This window comes from Vanessa tameamea, chromosome 8, assembly GCF_037043105.1.
Source record: "Vanessa tameamea isolate UH-Manoa-2023 chromosome 8, ilVanTame1 primary haplotype, whole genome shotgun sequence".
In the NCBI taxonomy this organism is placed as follows: domain Eukaryota; kingdom Metazoa; phylum Arthropoda; class Insecta; order Lepidoptera; family Nymphalidae; genus Vanessa; species Vanessa tameamea.
In genome coordinates, this window is record NC_087316.1 from 6,325,081 (window position 1) to 6,341,601 (window position 16,521).

General features: G+C 37.0%; 1 protein-coding gene and 1 long non-coding RNA gene across 5 annotated transcripts in view; one reads left to right on the forward strand and one right to left on the reverse strand.

The window, feature by feature from the left end:
* Nucleotides 1–328: 328 nt before the first annotated feature.
* LOC113400002 (uncharacterized) lies at nt 329–4,834 on the forward strand. The gene is made up of 2 exons (XR_003369030.2): nt 329–646; nt 4,533–4,834. It is a non-coding gene; the product is annotated as an uncharacterized LOC113400002 (long non-coding RNA).
* Nucleotides 4,835–8,311: 3,477 nt separating this feature from the next.
* The window catches only part of LOC113399954 (ecdysone-inducible protein E75), an 80,855-nt gene continuing 72,645 nt past the window's right edge, over nt 8,312–16,521 (reverse strand). For 3 of the 4 annotated variants that reach the window (XM_026639276.2, XM_026639277.2, XM_026639278.2), the window contains exons 3-5: nt 13,659–13,803; nt 10,319–10,554; nt 8,312–10,208 (exon numbers count right to left, since the gene is read on the reverse strand). In XM_026639276.2, the coding sequence (XP_026495061.1) occupies nt 8,652–10,208; nt 10,319–10,554; nt 13,659–13,803 (1,938 nt within the window). In that variant the 3' untranslated portion in view covers nt 8,312–8,651. Of the gene's footprint in view, nt 10,209–10,318; nt 10,555–11,505; nt 11,924–13,658; nt 13,804–16,521 lie in introns of those variants that run through there. The other variant, XM_026639279.2, reaches the window with a different exon arrangement.

Consider the following 16,521-nt stretch of genomic DNA (forward strand, 5'->3'; position numbering starts at 1 on the left):
CGATAAGCTTTTTGTAATTAGTTCATCGATTTTAAATGAAAACCTACGTACTTCTTGTTGCCACGATTTTTTTAGTCTTCACTGTCTTACAAAATTATATTTCTTACTAAAACAAGTAGTTAGCATACATTGTATGCTTCATAACTATATTTACTTATATGTGACGATACGTCAGTACAATACGATATAAATATAATTTTCACACATGTGCGCTCTAAATTTTATTTATGCAGCCATTCATTTATAAATAGAAATTTTGTACATAATACACTAAATATACGTAGTTAAACTCTGTTTTGCGTTAAAAAGAACTTATTGCCACTTATTTGCAAATTGAGACGATAGTCGATGTAGCTCGCTAAGTGCCCGGAGCAATGTGGATTGGTTACGCAACTCGTGCGCTGCCGCGTGAAGAGTGAAGTTCAATGTCACACATACGCACACAAGCATCCCGCCTTTGCGAATAAAATATATATAAGATGATATAAAACTCGCGCTGGTGTGCGTTGTGATATCTGAATAATCGCAGCCAACCCGTTACTCGCCTCTATCAGCACTTCCCGGAATAATTCGCGAAAACGTTATTTTGCTTTGTGCCCACAAGTAGGTAACTGAGACGTCAATCGTATTTTTGCGCAAGGTCATGGTAAGTCAAGCTGTTATTTTCAGTATTGGTTGTGTTCTATTCCATTTTCACGGTCACGTATTAGCTTACATGACTAACAGGAATGTCGGTGTTTTGTCGTTAAATTCCGATCACGCAAACATTTTCCTAATAAAAAATACTGTTCAGTAAATGCGCACCGAGGGTTTATTTATCCCAATATTTGTATGTGTAACGGATTTAATACATTTACACAGACATTAATATCCAAATAATTATCGAAACAATAGAATCGGTTCAATAGTATTATTCCTAGTTCAGTACGCCCTTGTCTTGGCATCTGTTGTATTTGGAGCGCGAATGTTGTGAAAGGCGCAGGTTTGACGTAGGTCAAGGGCGAATAGTCTCACCGACCTAATTGCTAATGCGCCCTCACAAAGCCTTGCCCGTTAAACATGTGCCATTTAATATATCTAAATATTATTTAATTTATTATTTCAGATGAGAATTTCAATGTGAGAAGTCCCATTGATAGCTGTTATAATTAGTTTATTACTGTATTATTAAACGATATTTTGTTATATTTGTATATCTGAATATGTAAATTAGAATAATATTATTTAATACCATTAAAAGGAAAAATTAACAAAGAAATAGTAACTTGTCGTACTAATAAATAACTTAATCGTGAATTTAATTGCCTGTGTACTTATTAAAAGGTTATAGTTATCAAGTTTAAATAAGGCACTACAGACGTCACAGACTTTGTTATCGGTAATTATAAGGTGTTAAATAGAAGCGCTAGGCGTCGTGACCCCGCGTCCTTGCCGTGACCTTCCCAGTATCCCTCCTGGACCCAGAATAAAGTTATTCCAACATCTATCTACCTAAGGACGCTTAACTGAAAATAATTTTCTATTTCGCTTCAATCTGTATAAATTATGAATGCTATCTCCTGATTTCATATAATATTTTTAAAATACGACTTACGAGTTCAATGAAATGGGATATTTTTTATGTCAATGCTTAATACGATTGACTTTGTTGATATCACCTAATTGTGGCAGAATATAAGATTATCCGTTATAATATATTTAATTCTCTTTATTTTGTCTTGCTAAAATTGTAAATACAAATATACTTATCAACAGATATGTGTATAAATAATAACATGTAAGTATATTGCATATACTTTTCTCTTTTTATTTTTGGCCATGGATATGAAAAAGGACCTTATCAAAATAAATTAAAAAGGATTTAATACAAAATTAAAAACGAGTTATACCTGCACTGTATACACGGAGGACTGCCAATCATTAACCAAAACTCTACTTTATCATAAGAATCTGTTCCATATAAATATTCACGATCCTTATATCTGGGCCAATCCGATATTCGCTATAATTTCGTTTGTCCTCGATCCCTTCGCACGAGGTAACCTAGAACAGCCTGTCATCAAGGCCTTCTGACTTTAGGGAACGTTAAGGACTTTATATACCCATATTATACAAAGTTTATTAGCAGTTAAGGATATTTGAATGTAATGGAATTGTAGCTTGACTTAACTATTAACGTAAAACATTATTATATCTACCAAGTAAAATTACTATGAATGATAACACACATATTTCCGCTTGAATATCGAGTAATATGTTAGGTATACGAAAACAATCTCATGTAAACTAATATCTAAATACGCATTTATTGAAACAATATTTGAGTAGAACATTTTCAAGGTTAACATTGTACTTTGAGTATTTACGCAATCATTAGCAATATATACGTAACGATATAGATTCGGAGTTCGAGGACAAGGCACGACAAACGACACGAACAGATAAATGTATATTTTACGTCACAGATAAGCTTCGAAACCTATTGTCACCACGAGGAAACAACTGTTTAGTCATCACTTTTTCGTATAATTATGTACCTATATAATATTTTTCTTTACAATTAACGACATCAATTAGCTTCGTAATATATTATAATAAACATTAGTAACTTATTTCTTAAAACAATCCAGTTTTAACAAGTATGTTTACATAAGTATTGATATTTAAAAAACTATTATTTAATTCTCCGGTTACAAAGTTTGGGGAAAGGAGTAAATATTTGTAAGTTAGCGTCTGAGATGAGTTCCGTTCTTCGATTTTGATTTTTGATGTTTTTCTATTCATATAAATTATTTTAAATATTTGTAGTATATTTAGTGATAGAGTTAAAATATGTATTGTACTACGTTGTTACTCGTCGCTGATTGTGCTGCGCGACGTAACACGTAACAGATATACAAATGCAACTGATGCCAATTTTATGAGTAACTCGAACGACCTCAATTATTTGTGGACGAAATAGTGTTCGTTAAATCTTCATCAAGCTCGCTATGCTACTTTCTTTGTAACACTAAACTCGTACTTACTTTAATGTTTTGTTAATGTCCGTTTTAAACGTTCTATTATCGTTACCAGTTTTATGATAAAATGAGTAAATATTTATTATGAACATGAAAAACGAAACTATAAAAAATATATTTTCTTAAAAGTGTAGGCGTAAAATCTACAATTTAATTTTATATTTATATTTAAAAAAAACAAGTAGTGAACACGAAAATAAATAAGGCGGTACTAAAATTAAATATAATATTTAAAACCTTCAACACATTCGATAGTTAATAATATTTTCATGTTACTTACGAAAATAATTGTCGTGAGCAAAGCAAACTAGTTCTTAAACCACCTCAAAAAGAGGAAGGCTCTAAATTTGGATGTTTAATTTTTTATTTTTTAATTTAATTATCATTTTAATATAAAGGGAAATGTCGAAGAAGAAGTATTCTTCTTCTGTATTTACTGATAACCGCCGAGAGGTAAGATACGGTTATCTTCTTACCCTCTTCAATTAGATTATTTACACATTTTTCAAAAACCTATATCCTTCTAGGTTGACGTTTACGTAAGCCTAAAAAAACATTAAGTAAGTATTTATGTATGTATACAATTACTTCTCCGGAGCGTGGATAAAGGTCGCGTCCCACGCAAATCTAGGGTGTTATCGGGTGTGAGGGGCGGCGGTGGGGGGCGAGCGGGCACGCGCGGGCATGGCGACCTTGCCCGGCTGTGACTCTGCGACCTTGGAGCCGACCGCCCGCTTCCCGCGCCCGTTCGCCCTCACCCCTAACACCACCCCGCCCACACCATCTCTCACCCCTCGACTGCCTACATTGCTACCATCATGTGCAAAATTAAATATCCCTCAAGTATTAGCTTGAGAGCAGGGAATCATTCGGTCACCTAAAGCTAACGAAGAGTATACTTTTAATCACATTTAATTAAGTTAATCCTTGTAATAGGTATGTCATTAAAACGTATATGACATGTAATAAAAGGTTGAGTTGTACAAATTGTCATGTTCAGGATCGCTAGTGAACTTCGTGATTATAAGTCACGAAGGTCGAAATATAAAAAATAATTAAGTTATAGGAAGATTGTTGTCACATCACCAACTTATGGTTTCAATTAAATGCAATTAACCAATAATAATGCTAGACGAGTCATTTTGATATGAAATATTATTTTAATAAGATATCCTGTTTCCGCGTGAGCCGTCGCCCGGGCGCGACCTCGCCGTCCAAGGTCGCGGGCAACCATTCGGGGTTTTCCGTGTGTCGCCTGAAGGTCTCTCGCATTGACTATATTTACAGCGTACCTTCATTTTGAGGTAGCTACTTCATATATAATAATAGTTGATAATCTTATCTTAATTTTGTATTATTAAGAAAGCACATGGTTCATAATATCAACATTCTATTTGAATCAATTAAGTACAACGAAATCTAAAAATAAATAAATTTTGCATGAATATCTAAACGTCGATCGTAGTAGAAGGCATGTTTTCATGACATTATTGCGGGATGACCTTTTCAAAGGATTATGTGGGTGGCGCGGAGGCTGTTGGCCCACCCCGGGTTGGAGCAGGCAGTGGTGTGAGCGGAGTGCAGGCGGGCGATGCACCGTCCGCAGGAGTCAAGTGCACGGCCGGGCCGCGCCGCCGCGCACTGCGCGATGCACCGCCCCCGGCGACATGCGCTCCGCTGTCGGTCAATAGCCACTATCAAATACCATTCCGGTACAAGTTGCACAATAGCGGATTAAATTGCATGATTCGATATTGTTTTAACCTTTCGTCACTATTTCTTTTAAGTTTAAATCAATAGAAGTAATAAAGTTTGTGATATAGATTTTATTGTTATTTTTTTAAATTTATATAAGGCCACTCGAAGATATAATATATTAAAGACCACACAACTGACAATATTTGTCTTGTTTTATTTCGAACTTGTTAATATTAAAGAAACGAAACTCTTGCCTTGTTCTTGCATTTATACAGGGTTATTGGTAATTCGACGTATTCCCGTTAGGACGTGATAGCGGTGATTATTTGCGATAATTTTAACTCCTATATGCATTGATCGAAAAGTGAACCATTTTTGAGTTATCACGTTTTTTAGATTTTTTCAAAATAAGTCAAAAATGCAACTTCAAAAATTTATTAAAAAAAAACTACTAATTAAAATCTATTTTTTTCTTCTGATTTATAAAAACGAATAAACACTGGTTATTTGTCAATATTAAAACAATTATTATCCTTCCAAATTTAAAAATGCGAGACGGAAAAAGATATTTTTTCAATTTTTTTTTTGATTTTTTTTCCACAAAAATGCCTTAAAAATAAAAAAAATCGTCATGAAACTTATCCTGCAGATTATTTTAAAAACATAACCGTTTTATCAGCTCTCCAAAAATGTATAACAACTAGGAACTTATTTCAAATCAATCGAAATAAAATGACCACAAAGGACGCTGGTGGAAATTCGTATTCGAACATGAACGAATTTGGACTAAAGTTCGCTCTTTAAAATTCACCCAAAATTAATTAAAAACAATACCCAATGTAAATAAAACTAAAATACAAATTTAAAATAAAATTTAGAACTCAACTACCGAATTAGTCAATATTATTCCGCATCATATTTGATGCGCTTTTTTTATTCTTATTTTGGGGTCTTCCGCGGATGATAAAGGCGAGACGGCGTAAACTAGGGATTTTATGTGACCCCAGACCACAGCTTATCTTACCAGGCCACGGAATGGGTTCTACTCTACTCCAATTAGGAAAATGTGCAGTACATCTGTCTTGCTGGTATATGATATTTTGTCTCGTAGCCTTCTTGGTAATCTTCTTCTTTCTGTAAATAAATCTTCGAGAAGGATAGGATTTTTGTGCACTTTCTCACTTCAATCATGTTCATTTTGGTAATTAGTAATCCTATTTTGATCGATTTTGAATTCAAATTTTCAAACAAGGCGCGACTCCTAAATTAATGCTTAATGCGGTAGGCATGAATCTACAAAAAATAACTCTCCTTTCAGGGACCTCTTCGTGAATAATTTGCGCAGGAGTATAATGGTAAATGGTAGTGATGGAATTCTGCATTATGGATTGTAGACCATGCTGTGTGTGCTGTGCTCTGTTACAGAGAGTCTTGCGGCGAAGGTGTTTGTCGAAATGGTTCGAATGGTTCATCGATAAATTCTTATCCTCTCAGTAATTAACAACATGGACTGGGAGTCTTTCGACATTAATTTGTCGTCTCTGAACCCTACCAGTTTCCCGGATTCGCTTATTATAAACTGATACATCGGGTAGCCGGTGAAGAGGAAACCGACGCGAATAATCTTGCATTGGATAAGTATCTATTAAACTTATTTGCAAGACATTCAAAGTTCAATTAAATTCGCTAATTTAAGTTTTGTTCGAATACAAATTTCTGCCAGCGTATTTTGTGGTCATTTTATTTCGGTTGTTTTGAAATAAGTTCCTAGTTGTTATACATTTTTGAAGAACTGATAAAACGGTTATGTTTTTCAAATAATCTGCAGGACAAGTTTCATAACGATATTTTTTATTTTTAAGTCATTTTTGTGGAAAAAAAATAAAAAAAAAATTGAAAAAATATCTTTTGCCGTCTCTTTTAAATTTGGAAGGATAATAATTGTTTTAATATTGACAAATAACCAGTGTTTATTCGTTTTTATAAATCAGAAGAAAAAAATAGATTTTAATTAGTAGTTTTTTTTTAATAAATTTTTGAAGTTGCATTTTTGACTTATTTTGAAAAAATCTAAAAAACGTGATAACTCAAAAATGGTTCACTTTTCGATCAATGCATATAGGAGTTAAAATTATCGCAAATAATCACCGCTATCACCTCCTAACGGGAATACGTCGAATTACCAATAACCCTGTATAATCATTTTTTTTTTCTTATTCTGTATAAAGTCTTTCAAAAACTTGAATCCTTAAAAAAGCATAATAGAAAAATTATATCTTTTGAAATTTATAATTATACAATCCTAAAATGATCCTGCATTGCTTACAGATTGTGAGTTCTTGGATAACAAATATTCTCATAATCTGTTTCCACGTATCTTTAACGGTGTATATTGTACTGTGTTTATTATTGATAAATCATAACAATGATAGTAACGTAAATAAAAAATTAAAGTCACATTTATATCTTATTTTTTTAATATCGATGTTAACAAGCAGTAGTCTTTTAAAAAGTTTTATTCATTGGCTCTACGCTGAACTCGAATGTAAGCAGACGCTGAAAAAGACTGAAAGTTTGACGCTGAATTCAATAAATATACTTATTTTTTAAATTCATTTTTTTTATATATCTAATTACTTCAACAAATTCAACTACTATAAGATTATTAAAATAATCTTTATTTGACATTTTTAGTCGACTTATAATCTTAGATTATTTTTTTAAGCATATTTATTAAGTCATTATTATTAATCTACAAAATACTCTCATTTGTAAATATGTATGGTTGGGTTAATTAATATATTAATTAATCAAACTAATTGTATTGTCAAACATTCAACTGTCATATGATATCGAATGTTACTAGTATCATATTTTAATTCAAATTTATAAACAGAATATATTATAAGATCTCTATTTATTATATGCGTTTTCATTGATCATTAATTTCATAATAAAAATATTTAAATATCTCCAAAGCGATTGAGGAAGTGTCGGCAGGTGGCAGCGATTTTGTCACGTGGCGTGCGGAAGAAGGAAGCTCGCTGTAGGGTCACCATAGGCGGCAGCTATTAGGACGGAAGAGCGGCCGAGGCCTAGGGCGGCCGTTGAACGGTTCTAACTATAGTAGTTATCAATTTAGTGTACTACATCAAAATTATCATTTTGTTTGATTGTAATTTTTTTGATTGCGTTAATGTTTTCTCAGTTATCTCAGAACATAAGACCGTTCTATGAAACATTTAACAATTAAATAAAACATCGACCTAGCCTAGTCAATGGCATTTAATTATGAATTGACTTTATTTAAAATGTCTAGTATTTGTTATGGGATTATTTCATTGATTATAGAAAATTAATTTACGCTGTAGTAGAAGATATAAGAATAAGTGTAGAATCACTTCAATAAGGTAGCAGTTTTTTACATCTCGATTATTATACTTTTTTGATTTTTATTGCTTTAAAGTACCTTCAAAGTAAGTTAATGAATAAAAATAACTTAAATATATATACTTTTTTTACTTGTGAATGCAATTTATTTTTTTATTAGTTTACTGATTTTAGCTTGGATTGGAGAAAATAAAATCGACACATAATTTTTACAAGTTTGTTTTATTTTAATTTGACAACCTGTCATTATATTAACAAACAAATGACTGAGCACGCCCACATACGCACATACAATACACTCACAAACACACCACGACCGGTGCTGCATTGCATTATAAATAATTATACTTATATAGTCTTAAATTATTTTTCAGTCTATTGCGCTCTCCTCGTCCGGCACCGGCCACACACGCACGCGTCTTAAACGAATTATCACATATAATATATTAAACCGATTTGCGAACGATTATTAACTACATAGTTTATTCAATTTAAAGTAGGTCGGGGTGGGGTAGCGGAGACGTGTGGCTCCGCAGGCCGGCCTCACGCTTCCAGCATGCGCGGCATGTAGGAGCGCGGAGGCGACGGTGACTTCTTCGAGAGGTTAAGAGGCGCGTCCGCAACGTCAACCTGCAGCTCCAGTACTGGCTCAGGCTTCGGAGACGCTCCGCGATAGCATGTAAGCAACCCACCAGCGCGCAGGGGGCAGCCCTCGCTTGCACCTGTGCCTGGACTGCCACCCGTAGCCACATCGCCGCGTCGCATATACTGTTGGATAATGTCTGTTCGCTTCAGCTGCTCCGGGGTCATACGAGGACCCTCCATAAGACTCTTAGCCAGCACCGAGTGCGTAGAAGAGAGAGAAGCACGTAACGGCCTTGGCGAATGCGCCGGATGGGCAGGGCTTGCGGGGTGCGGGTGCTGCGGGGGTTGCGGCGACGGCGTCAGCTGCATTGGTCGCGCTTCAGCTTCTCCAGTATCACGGCGCATAGCACGGAATTTTTTATGACGATTATATGCCTCTTCCATGAGCGAACGCGGACGTGGTGCGTCAAATGGACGAATCGGTGGTGCTTCTAATGCGCGCTTTAAAACAGGCATATCGTCCGCCAGTGCTGGTGGCCGTCTGTCTTCCGTGTGTTCCTCGAGCGACGACCGCGGACTGGAACAGCCCGAACCAGGGCCGACGATTCTTTCATGTTTCTCATTGCCAGATTCGATTCCAGAATCAGTTGGGGAATCTAATTTACGATACCGCGGTGGAGGACGCACCGGTGTAACCGTAAGTCCGTTGTGCGCTAAATGAGCAACACCGAGAGCTTCTTCATCGACAGAGCCTCGAGAGTCTAACCTTTGGCGTCCGGCTAAGGTTGCGGCTAACAAAGGTGTACCACAGTCGCCTACTACTTCACCAGATTCGCTGCTAGACACAGACCCAATAGGACTGCGAGCTGATTCGTCTACAACTGAATCTGCCCAGGAGCATCCTTCTTCATCACCCCACATCTGTTGTCTTAGTAGTTCCTTATGTTCTGTGCGGAATACAACCAGTTTTTCTGTATGAAGCGTACTAAGCGTACGAAGGTCAGGTAGAGTATCCATTAATTCCCTGAGGAAACCAGGTCTGTCTGGTCTATTTTGGGTAATGACAGTTTGTAGACACGCTTTCAGTCTCGCGTGCATTCGCTCTACTAATTCGATATTGCGAAGACCTGGTCGGTCTGGTGTAATTAAAACAATAGCGCAGAAGAGCCCGATTTCGGCGTCTGTTAAATTCATGGAATTCATGCGTTCTGCAAATTTAAATGTAGAGTCTACGAGGAAACGTGCGTTGGCTCCACTTTGAATTGAGTCACGTTTCATAAGTTGACCATTTAAGCATATTATACTATTGAGCGGAGCATCAAACATACAAATAAGCCGCACAAATAGAGCGTCAAAGAGTCCACTCTTTAACAAAGTAAACTTGTCATCTTGCGTGAGTAACTGGAATCCAGGTATGAGACCGGCAAAGTCAATCACACCGCGAATAACGTGGGCGAATCTCTGAGAAAATTCTTTCTCAGACTGCAACTCGGGCGCTGGATTCAGTGGGCAAGCCTACGACAAAAAATTAAGAAATTAGAAAATTGTTTCAATAGATTTTTTTAAATTAAAAATGATATTTAATTCTTTTTCCAAAATATATCAATAAAAAAGGTTAAACTTACCAAAGTGGGTTGAGAATAGGTGGGACAATCACGAGCGCGGGCGCGCATGGCGGCCACGCGGTCGCGGGTGAACTCGCAGGTATCGAGATGAGCGCGCACCACTCGGGCCAATAACCGCGGGGCGTCATCTAGTTCTGCGGCTGCTGCTTGTTCTTGCGCCCGTGACGAAGAAGATTGTTGCATTGCTGCTAAAATACGCGCTTTTTCGCGTTTCGGAACGCGCCCAAATCGCACAGCTGCAACAAAGAAAACCTCAAATTAATATATACTTCAAAAAGCTAAAATTCAGTATTCAAATTATTGCCGCAATTGAACTACGGAATTGTTATGCAAGGTCACGGCTAGGGTATACGCATACACATACAGTAGGACTGCAGCTGTCAGTACATGCGCGTAAATATGGGTGCATATCGAGCCATGTGCACGCGCAGCTGACAAAAGAGGGTAAAGTTCATCGTCCGTCGTCGCAACGATCAACCCTCAATTTGAAAATATTCCGACTAACCTATTGCGATTTAGTGAACTAGTTCGAAAACGAATGACAATGCGCGAACCGCGAGGTCATGTGCAAAAGTGTTACAACTTTCTCGTGCTAGGTATGCTGCGGATCGAAAGGCAGTATGCGTCGGGGGCGGACACGCCGCTTATGGCCTTCATGCCCGTGCGCCGGTGAAAGTGTTTGTGCGCTCAGCGCACGATTGAAAACGAAAGCGGAGAGCGCCCTCTCGCCATTTCTCCTGACTTTCCCTGCGCTAAGTGTGTCACGCCAGATGCACGACCTATTGTTCGCAGTTGTTGATGCAAATATTCTCCTTTTGCGTATTTATTGCTCAAACAATGAGAGTATGTACGTTTTACGATGTTTTATTGAATCCGTTTTATTGTTGAATCTTCATTAATCAATATCTATTGCTGAATAAATGAATTATAATTCAAGAAAAAAAATATTGTAATAAAAAAAAAATTAAAACATTATGATAGAACAATAATAAAATTGACAAAATGATCCAAAATTATTACAACTAATTCTCAACATCATTTTTATTTTAAATATTATCAATGAAATAATAGCCATAATGGATGTTATGGAAACAAATTGAAGTATCTACATTTTCTTTAATTAATTAGCCCATGTTAATAAAGGGTAATTGAAATGTCGTTATAAAAATAGGTAAACAAATACATACGAGCATTGTGATATTTCACGACTCCGTTTAGGATTCCCTTAAGAATCGGTAAATCTTCACCCATGTCTGAGACCATAACTGTTTTTCACTATAAACTAAGTAATTCACAGCCAAAGGCCACTAATAAATAAGTTTGGTAACTGTAGTTGTTTATAATTAATTTAAGTCAAGTGTCACATAGCACGAAAATAAGATCTAAGCACAAGCACTGTAATCCGAATGTGCAGTAGTAATCCAATGTTTTGTTGTTATATTTGTACGCCGCGTTATAGTCAGCGGTTTGCAACGGAGCGACCACTGTGAGTGAGCCTCGAGTTCTCGTGGCGAACTGCGGAGCGACGCACTGACATAGCGATAGTAAAGAGGGCTGACGACCGATGCGCGGGCCGGACTCCCTCGCACTGCGCCGCGGCGCGCGCCGCGCCAACCTTGAACTTGAGGAGGGAGGGCGCGCGGTAGGAGGCGGGAGGGGGCCGCCGTCAATAAACTCCGCGCAGGCCCCTGCCCCCGCATATACCTCTCCGCGCGTTCTCACTCCTCACTGATACTTCTAATTCTACGATCTTAAATCCTATCCTGTCATTGATTATCCAATAACTAAATTATAGTATATTTAAATCAAATTGTTATCCAATATTGTCAATATACAATTAATTTAAAATAATTCTATTATCTTATTTTATTTCTTCATACATATTAAGAGTTTCATAATAATAAAATAAAATAAAAAAACAGATAAAAATAATTATATTTTTAATAAGTTACTACACTTATGATTGTTGTAATTATTTTTTTAGTTTTAATAAGTTTTTATAATATTAATATTTTGGGTCATATTATTCATGATTAAATTAAAATGTCTCAATTATTTTAAAATAGTAACATAGTCGTAGACATAGTAATATAGTATGTCGACATTAAAATTATTGTTTTCATTAACAAAAAAATATTTTGTAAATATTTAAATAACAGAAGAACAAATCCCTTAAAATAGTAATATTTAAAAAATACACTTTTCTCTAAAATATAGATTATCGCGGACAAGACTAAATGATTAGCGCCATCTACTAACGAGTGGCGGAACTAAATATTTGACATGTCGTCGATACGAACCTGCTTATCTTTAAGATTCAATAAACAGTGCAGTGATAGTATTATTATAAAAATAAGATAATGTGGATGAATGAATTAAAATTTGTTTTTCTTCATAATTCAATTTATTATTATTTTTGACTGCATTAAGTATTTATGAACTAACAAATTAATATTTATAAAGTTAATGTGTTTTTTTTTTATGAATTATGGAATTAAATATAAAAAATAAATATTATTACAACAAATATATTCCGAATTATTTTTGCATTCCATAAAGTTTATACTTTTTATTTCCATAAGTTGTTATTGGTCCGATGTGACACAGTTTTCAATAGATATAAAAGAGATATATTTTCTAGCCCTATTACGTTGGTGATTTATATGAGAGAAAATGTTTTGAGGACGATGAACCGCGTTACGAAAGTGAAAACACAAATTTCACTTTCGCGCTTACGAAATGCACCTTTCTCCGCTTTCTCCGCGCGCCGTGCGTTTAGGCTCGAAGTGGCAAGCATAAGCGATGTTAGTGTCGCAACGAGCGGAGCGGAGCGGCTTGCGGCCGTCGGGCGTCGACCCGCTTAGCGTGCGCTCACCCGCGCTTGCATAACCGACCTCCCACACCGCACACGTCCTCCGGACCCCGCACTCCGCGCCCCTCTGCCCCGCTTGCGGCAACGCGAAATAGGATCTGATCGCGGAGTAGCAATCGCGTTCGTGCTCGCAACTTGCGAGCGCGACCCACTTGGTGTGATCAGATTATTGAATAAAATAATGCAAGATCAGCCTTATTATACAAATTGCACGCATATATCTTAATCAATTTATTTAGTTGAGCGCTTAACGATAGGATGTAAATGTATTACGGAAAAATATGTCTTACATATATTTATTGCGGTTTTATACTATCAATATAATACAAAATATTGGTTAAAAAAATAATGATTGCAATTTTTTTCATTCATACTAATTCACCATACTCGAACATTATCTAAATATTTACTAGACAATTTTTTTCTCTTTATTTTTTAACCAAGTATAAAAAAATATTTAAAACTTACCATCTCTGCTCATTCCAACGGCAATGCATTTTTTCAATCGGCAGTATTGGCACCGGTTTCTGTTTATTCTTAAGATGGAGCACTGTTGATTTTTAGTGCAGGGCCTATATTGTATCTTCTGTTGTATAGAGCGACGAAAGAAGCCCTGAGGATTACAGCTACAGTTAGAGTCACGTTCGAGATCCGAACTCTCGTCGCTAGAGCAGCCAGAGTCACTGGACTCTCGGCGGGCTTCCAGCATGCTCACCAACACCGAATGTCGCTCGCGCAACTCTGCGCCGCAAGCCATGCCGAGCACCATTCACTAGCAAGCCAATACCACTCACTCGACACTAGCACCGTCGCGCGTCCTACTCACTGACAACTCTATCGTACGTAAACGCGGTTCGTGGCTAAAGTTTGCGATAGTTGCACTGCACCGACTCGGATGATGGCCGACAGCGGACTGTGCGGGCGCTGCGGCGTACGGCGCACAGTTACCCGCGCGACCTACTTGCCGGCCGCCGACCCACCCGAGAAAGTGAGAGTGCCTCAGCCCCCGCGCACCGCCTCAGCCCGATCGCGCTCCTAACGGTCCGCGCCGCTCTAGAATGCGCCGCTGCCACTGCACCGGTGCGCCGGATATAGGCCGGGCGCATCCCGGCGGGCGTCGCGGCACGAGGCCGTTCACCCCGGGTCGTCGACCGTTCGATTGCACAACAGCCGTGATCGGCCCCTCTTCGCCTCTCTTACTCCTCGTCGCCCGGGAGCTAGGACACGGGCAGCTCGGGGCGACGACCGGCTTTACGCCCGGTGACGTCAGCTATGCGTCACGGCCTACCTCAATGCGCGCGCGCTCCTTGCACCTAGGGGTGCACCGGTCTAATTTAATTTATAGGGCTACATAGCAGATGCATCCAATGTGACTTTATCATTTTTTGTACCGTATTGTTTATATATTTTTAGTCAAAACACATATCCGAATGCTCCTACAATTTTTTTTAATAAATGCGAGTTGAACTCTGGAAGTATCCGAACTAAGGTGCGCGATTTATTTATTGTTAGTTGATACAGTTTACTACTGTCTGCGTTTAGGTGGCTAGCGGAGGCTGCGAAGAGTGGCGGAAGGAGCGGTGTGCGGGGCAAGAGGCGCTCGGGTCGCTGGCCCAATTTCGCGCTGCCATCGATCCATTGTGCGCTGTGCGAGTGGCCCATAATTGGTCGCAACGCGGGCAGTGACCGGCCGTGCGGTCGTTGACCTGCTACTCGAAAACAAAACCTTTTTCGAACGTTCACAACTGGCGCGTACGACTAGAAAGAACTACGACGTCATAATTCATACCGTAAAACTCATATGTGATGGTTCACAACGTTAAAACATGATCACCAATTTAAACAGGCGTAAGTTAAACTAATTAATATTTCAACCCTGTTTCCTAATTAAAATAACTGATAAGTTATACTCGATGACAATATAAATACACTATTATGAATATTATGCCATTAATCGTTCAACAATTAACAAGGCAACATCAAAACAATTAACCTTCGTTAATTATTTGTTAATCGGTTTAAATAACGTCTTTTTTTAAATCAATTTATAAGCCGATATTAGAAAACGACCTACACCTAAAAATATATATTTTTCATAATATTTGTTATAATTATATCAGTAAGAAAAAGTATAAAAAATAGTTTTTGTAAAATACATATTTATATTAAATAAATATAAATATGAAATACTCGCATAACGCCTGAAGTATATGTAGTTACTATTACGTTACGTCATTGAGGTTAGTTAGCCTATTTAACATTCATTCTTTTTTCTCCCTTTATTATAAATTTCAAAACGCTTTCGTTTCTATTTATTTGTGTATATTAGTAATAATGTTCGTTGTCTTAATATACACTTTTCCCACTAATCATTGTATATAAACCATATATGGTTCATCATGTATAACCGCTACGTAATTTACAATAATAAGTAACATTGAAACAATGTTTTCTTAAAAATGAAGGAGGTCAAGCAATCTTCGAGATTTTTCGATAGCTATGTTACTTGCACAGCACTCGTATTTAACTAAAGAAAATATTTTACTATTGACATTTGACATACTTTTTCTTAGTTATACTTCAGTTGTATTATTTAATAATATATTCACATTATATAAGTGCTGATAAATGATTAAAGTATGTACCTTTGTAAAGAATCGAAGGAGTCAATAATACGATTATTTCAAATTGGCTTTGTCACAAATTACTTAACGATAATAAGTAAGAATAGGTTAACTATTTAGGTTAGGTATTGGGCCTATAAATAAATGCGACTTAAATAAAGTTCTTTTTTCTACCAGTCTACAAGCAATAGCGAGACTATAACACAGATAACGGTGTCGCGGACAATGACTTAACATTACCTCAAAGAAAACATGCTGACGCATCGACTGCTTCGGTTTACGAGGAAGCGACCGATGACCGACCCCGCTTTAGCTAACAGTCCACTACGTGCCCGCCGGTGTGCAGATGTTTACTTGATAACAAAGCCACTGACTCATATCACTTGTGATTCACTTCCCGTCATTTCGCGAATCTATATTCGATTCGTATTGCGAACTATCGCTATGCTTATTATATTTAACCAGTATAAACTATTTTACGCAGATATATTATGTCATTGTAACTAAAAAACTAAACGAGCGTTTTAAACATAAGTACGTCTGCCTATTTATAAAAAAATCACGGTAACAATTTTCTTGAACTCGCATATTCTCGAATGTTTTCAATCCACTTAAGCAATAAAGATAAGTCGCACTGACAGATCAATGTATTGAAATGATCGAACTAATTTGCCGAGGTAACAGTGTGTTGTGGGATGTGCTTATTA